The sequence below is a fragment of the Mauremys mutica genome, chromosome 1 (genome assembly GCF_020497125.1).
Source record: "Mauremys mutica isolate MM-2020 ecotype Southern chromosome 1, ASM2049712v1, whole genome shotgun sequence".
In the NCBI taxonomy this organism is placed as follows: domain Eukaryota; kingdom Metazoa; phylum Chordata; order Testudines; family Geoemydidae; genus Mauremys; species Mauremys mutica.
The window spans coordinates 66,588,846-66,594,845 of NC_059072.1; the positions used below are offsets into that span (position 1 = coordinate 66,588,846).

Genomic DNA, 6,000 nt, shown 5'->3' on the forward strand with positions numbered 1-6,000 from the left:
CATCTGAAAATACGATGTTCCTGTAGAGTATGGGGAAAGATTGTGACTGTAAGCCACTCCACTCCCTGTGGAGGCTGTCAGGAGAGACGACATGCTGGAGGCAGCTCCCAGGACCATGCCTGTGGCAGGCTTCTGGGAGCACTGGAATTGTGCACTTAGCAGTGCCCATTACAAGAGGCAATGAGAACTCATGCTGGAGCCTGGGTTTGCTTGCATATGTGGAGGGAGAAGGAGCCAGGTCCTCAGAGACCCTTCCATTTTGGGCATCATGTTCTATATGCTGTCAGCCCTAGATTCCATTGATCCTTGGGTGTGGGAGTCTGAGAAGTCTGTCTTCGACTCTGTGTATTAGCTCAAAGAACAGGAGGCCTCCTTACACATTCCCACCACTTTCACTCCTGTGCAGGGCCATAATATAATCTTGTATGTTGACTATTAGGTCTGAAAAAAATAAATAATACTAAACCGGACTGCAGAGGTTGATATTCTGGTTGCTAGGTTGATTCATAGGTTGATAGACTGCCTTTTTATTCAAAATTATAATCAATGTAAAAACATCCAAACAAACACGCCTCAAGTCAACCAATATATTGTGTTATAGTTTGTTGTAGACTGCAGGAGACTGTCAAGCCTGCCACATATAAGTTTCACCATTGGACACAGAGAATACACGTTAACAGGAAAAGAGTATATAATAAAGGTATGTATATAAATTCTAAGAAATGGTATCTACCAAATTGTGAGATGATAATATGTAATTCTACATAGAAATGTGCTTTTAATTTCAGGAAACCATAGAAGAAAAAACCGTGTGCATCAGTGGCTTTCAGTCTCTGGATATTACCACTCATTCTGGCCAGCTATGGATTTTAGGAGATGTATTCATGTCAGCATTTTACTGTATTTTTGACCGTGGAAATGATAGAGTGGGATTTGCAAAAACCTCTTGCAGAAGGGAGCATTCCTGAGGCCCTAATGGTGTCAGTTCTGCCTTAAACACATGTTATTACAGGGATATGAGATGAGCCTGAACTAAAACCCTGGATCTGAATATTGCTCCCAAAAATTTTCACATGGGTTTAGGGTGGGTTTGAAATTGAATTCTGAATGCAAAGTTTGTAGCTAGGTTCCATTTCTATACGTTTGCAATAGACACATTTATTTCTAAATCAGCGATTGAGAGACCAAAAGCCCTAGGAAGGACGGTGTCAAAAAACCTAGTAAATGCCTGTACAACAACTTGCCTGTAGGACTTGCATTGGGGAGGGAGGGAAAATGTGCTTGGGAGAAGACTGCTGAATAATGCAAAGATGATTGTGTATCAATTGCAGTTATGGGAACCTAACCTGGCTAGTGTTGGGTATTTCTCTTCCCTTGCTTGTCAGTTTCAGCCTTCTATTTCCTGACTAAATATTTTCTTTTTATCATTTAAATGTTGCTTTTATTTTTCTCATTATTTGCTGGGGTGTGTTCCACCCTTTCTCCCTCTGTCCTTTATAGATGCTCTTTATGTGCAGCAAGCCTCAATCCTGGGTCTTTTTACTACCATCACTTAAATGTGATTTCCTTCTCCTACTTATTCTCTATGACTTGTCTTTTTCCTCAGGCACATGCTCTTTTTCTACACTTTCTTGCTGGAACTAGGGGTGCAGCACCCCCTGGCTTGAAGTGGTTTCCATCACATACAGGGTTTACAATTTGGTTCAATGGCTCTCAGCACCTCCACTATACAAATTGTTCCAGGACCCCTGACAGTCAGATGCTGTCTTTAGTGCCTGACATCTCCACACTTTGATGGATTGAAACAGCTGGGATTGGCATCCACTTGCATGGCAAGAAATTGGACAGTGAAACTTGTATTGCACAATCTCTGCAAAGAGAGAGACTGTTACGTGGGAATGACACCGTAGCATCACCTTGTTCCATGACAGATACAAAAATAGGACCCCAATGTAGACCTGTGCTGTTCCTCATTTTGAGAGATATCATTAGCAGCAGTTTTGACTGAGATACAAAATAGTTCTGAGCCACGGGGAGCCAAGCTGTCCTCTGTTGTGTAATTGATTGAACAATAATGAATTCATCTGATTTATACCTATTTGAATATTCATCTTGCTTGTTAGGTCTGATTCTAACTAGTAACATACAAATGAATAAAATTTGATCAAGAAAAACTGGTTTGAGTTGGTGCTTTTTTTCATTTCATTTTACCTTTTCTTTCAATGGAAAATAAGTGAACTAGGGCCATGTTATGCACAGGGTTATGCAGAACATGTGTTACTGTTTGTGATGTAGAAAGAACTTCCCTCGGCTGTGAGGCATGGCGGAGGGGAAATAAATGAAAAAAAGGAAGGGAAAATCCCAAAGACACCAAAAGGGAGGGGAGGGAAGCACACAGCCCAAGCAACATGCTCCAAATGGCTCTTCCTCTTCCCCAAGCCATTGAATGTCCATTTGTGGCAATGCCACATGCTCAGGAGTCTGCTGGGGATGATCAGGACTCTGTGGGGACAGGTTATAGGGCAGGACAGCTGTTGTAGGTAACACATTGCTCACGCAAACAGAAGGCTACCCGGCCCCAAGTTGATTTTCAAGGATTACATAAATCCTTCAGTCTTTTTCTGCCTGCAGCGTATGCCCAGGAAAAACTTTGTTACTTTAGTTTCCCGATATGCAGTCTAACTATTGGGCTAGAAGGGCCGGTTTATGTGGGTTCTAAATGTGCTATGGCTCCCACTTGAACAGGAAGCATGGAGTAGTCTCATACATTGACTTCTCTTTCTTGGTTGCCACCTGACATGATCAGGGCAGCTTCTCTGTGGTTGCTGCACCCACTAGTATCACACCCTGTGTGGGAAGCATTCCGCAGAGAGGTGGCCCAGCAGCTGCAGGCAGAGGCAGATTAAGATTTATTGGAGCCCTGGTCACAAAGAACAGTTTGGACTCCCAGACCCCAGGGGGAACCAGAACTGGGGGGGGGGGAGGAGTGGGACATGGCCCCCCATTTTTTAATATGGCCATAGTAGCCTTGGGCAGGCACAGAGTGGTGGTGGCAGGGGCTGCACTTTGCAGTGGGGGAGCTGATAAGGTGATTAGCTCCCCTGTTATGAAGCACAGCCCCTGCTAGTTCTTCCTGGTGGGGGGCTGATGTGGGCCTTAGCCCCCCCCCCCCACCGTGGGACCCCAACCTCTGCCCCTCCTCTTCCCCCCAGACCCGACCCCCTGGCCAGTGTGGAAGCTAGAGCCAGGCAGTAGTAAGAGCTTCTCAGGGAGCCCTGGAGCCTCCACCTGCCATGGGCTGCACTCCCCGGGGAGTGGGAACTTGGACTGGGGACTTGCTCTTAGGCACCCCGGCCCCCTGCCCAGGGCAGGTGGAGGGTCCGGGCTCCCTAGGCGGCTCTTACCATGGCGTGGCTCCAGCTTCTGGCCTGGCAAGGGGGTGGGACCCCAGGGGTCAGAGGAGGAACAGGGGCCAGGGCAAAGCAGGTGGTCCCTCCCCTTCCACACACCTTCTGGTGCTCCTATGGGGCCCCCTAAATTGGCCACGGCCCGTGGGCACAAACCCTGTGGGCTTATGCGTTAATCCACGGCTGGCTGCCGGCAGTTTAAGCAGGTACTGTTTCTCTGGGCAAGCAGGGGGTAACATCGGTCCCAGCTGGAGCCATCTTTTCCACCCCCAGAGCCTCCTGGCCCCAGAACTATATTGACCTCGTGTTCTGGGGGACTAGGACCATGTGGTGTCCCTCTCCGCACAGACATGTGGCAGGGAGGAGCCAGCCAGAGACTTGAAGGCAGCAGAGCAGTGGCTGCATGTGTTTGTGCAGGGAATGACAGAAACTGATGATGTCAGCAGACTGCCTTCTGCAGTTCTCATTCTGACCATGCTCTACCCTGTGCTGATTGGCTGTTTGCACCAACTCTCGCCCTTCATTTGTCTTTCCAGATAGCTACGCCTCGTGTAACACCGCGCCACTGAGAAGATTTAAATACACAAATAAATAAACAAACAAAATTTGTGGAAGTAACATGACATTTGCCATTGTCACGTTGCTCACTCGGCTTGTGTGTTCTACCCTTTCCCCTGCCCAGTCTGTCTTGTTTATTTAGACTGTAGGCTCTTCAGTGCAGGGTCTGTCTCAGAGTGTGTCTACACTGCAACAGAAGGTGTGATTGCAGCTCGGCTCAGAATACCCACACTATAGCTTTAATCTACCTAGCACAGGGGTGGGCAAACTTTTTGGCCTGAGGGCCACATCGGCGTTCTGAAACTGTATGGAGGGCCGGGTAGGGAAGGCTGTGCCTCCCCAAACAGCCTGGCTCCTGTCCCCTGACTGTCCCCCTCAGAACTTCCCCACCCATCCAACCCCCGTGGAAGTAGAGCAAGAACTGACAGGGATTTGAAGGGGCTTTCAATGCAAACAGTCCCCTCTGTGAGCAAGAGTCAGGCTAGCTGTAACCCTAATAACGCAAGATTTGTAGAAGCGAGGATTGTGTGAGGCGAGTGGCAAAGAACTGTGTGAGAAGTTGTTGAGATCTTGTGTTAGATAAGTATGGAATGTAGACTTCTGACACTCACTTTAAACTCTGGAATGCAAACGCGATCAGCTGTATTCAAAGGAGACTTCTGGGGCTATGGAAATGTACAGGTATTACAGCAAGCTTCCTTAAATCTCCTTCCACCACTCTCTCGAATGACAGGATTATGCGTTCGGTGTGTTCCCTCCCATAACTATGTCCTGATTAGTCAGAACTGAATTATCTGGGCTAATGTTTGGAAGATTCTGCCAGATGAAACCTACTATGCAGGCTAGTGCATAGGATGCCTAGATACCCAATCCTATAGAATAGAAATTCTGAGGTTGTAGGGGTTGACATATGGGGCACCTAGCCCACATCAAAGTGAGCAGGTCCAATTGTTAACAATATATTTTAAAATAATCTCCATGTTTAAGGACATATTCTTGGGGATGCCATATTCCTACTCAAGGCTTGGGCCCAATATGCTGATTTCCTTTAGATGCAATATTCCAGACCAGTTACCAGATATGGGATCACAGAATGTAGTCTCCCTGTTATGGAAACCAATCCTTTAAGATGAGCACTGGACCCAACAAATATGGAGCAGTATCAATTGAGAAACTTGCTAATGCTGTACTTCAGGACAAGCTTAATGGTTCTGAACAAATATACGACCCATTTCTGGCATTGACGAAGTTTGACACATGGACTTTTAGACTTGAAGCTTTTGTTGTTATAGACCTAGAAAGTCTATGCACAGGCATCTCTGGAATATTGGTCTTGGCTTCTAATGTGTACTATAGTAGGTATTTAAAGTTCCCAGTATTATAATGTCATGGCTCTGTACTCATCAGTAAAGGACTATACCTCGTATATTTGATCTGACAGGCTATGGCCCAGACCACAAGATAGAGTTGCCATTGAGCAGTTTTTGCAGAATAGGGTAAGCTATACAAATATGATTTACTCCACGTCTATTTTGTGTATTTGCTTTTTTCTCAATTTTATTTTTAAAGTGTGAAGTGCTCATAAGCAAACTTTTCTGTTTAGATAAACTTCATTTATTTGGTCCTAAAATAAAACATTATAAAGCTGTATCATTTATTTAGCAGCAGCCTGGCTATTTTTGCTTCCTTAGACAAGTAGTTGAATTACATTTTGTACATTTCCATTGTATAGATATACATACAATTATTATTCTAACAGAAAATTACAGTCAACTCACATTTCTGTCATATATGAATGAGGGTTGCCAGAAAGTTCCATAAAATGTGAACATTCTGGATTCTTGAATTCTGACTTAGAATGCGAACACCTAGAAAGTTGCAGTATTGGTCGGCTCATCATACCACAGACATTATGGTCATATATCCCACCTTCTCCAAGATTAACCCCAGGAGACGGTAACAAACTGTTGCTTTGACATATGCCTCTGTTCTACCCTTGTTTTCGCCCCACTCTTTTCCAGCTTCACAAACATCT

General features: G+C 45.4%; 1 protein-coding gene across 1 annotated transcript in view; it reads left to right on the top strand.

The window, feature by feature from the left end:
- The window catches only part of LOC123378463 (cathepsin E-like), a 49,966-nt gene extending 47,802 nt beyond the window's left edge, over nt 1-2,164 (top strand). The window contains exons 11-12 of the mRNA XM_045032334.1: nt 602-700; nt 789-2,164. Coding sequence (XP_044888269.1) covers nt 602-700; nt 789-968 — 279 coding nt within the window. The 3' untranslated portion in view covers nt 969-2,164. The remainder of the gene's footprint in view (nt 1-601; nt 701-788) is intronic.
- The last annotated feature ends 3,836 nt before the right edge of the window (nt 2,165-6,000 follow it).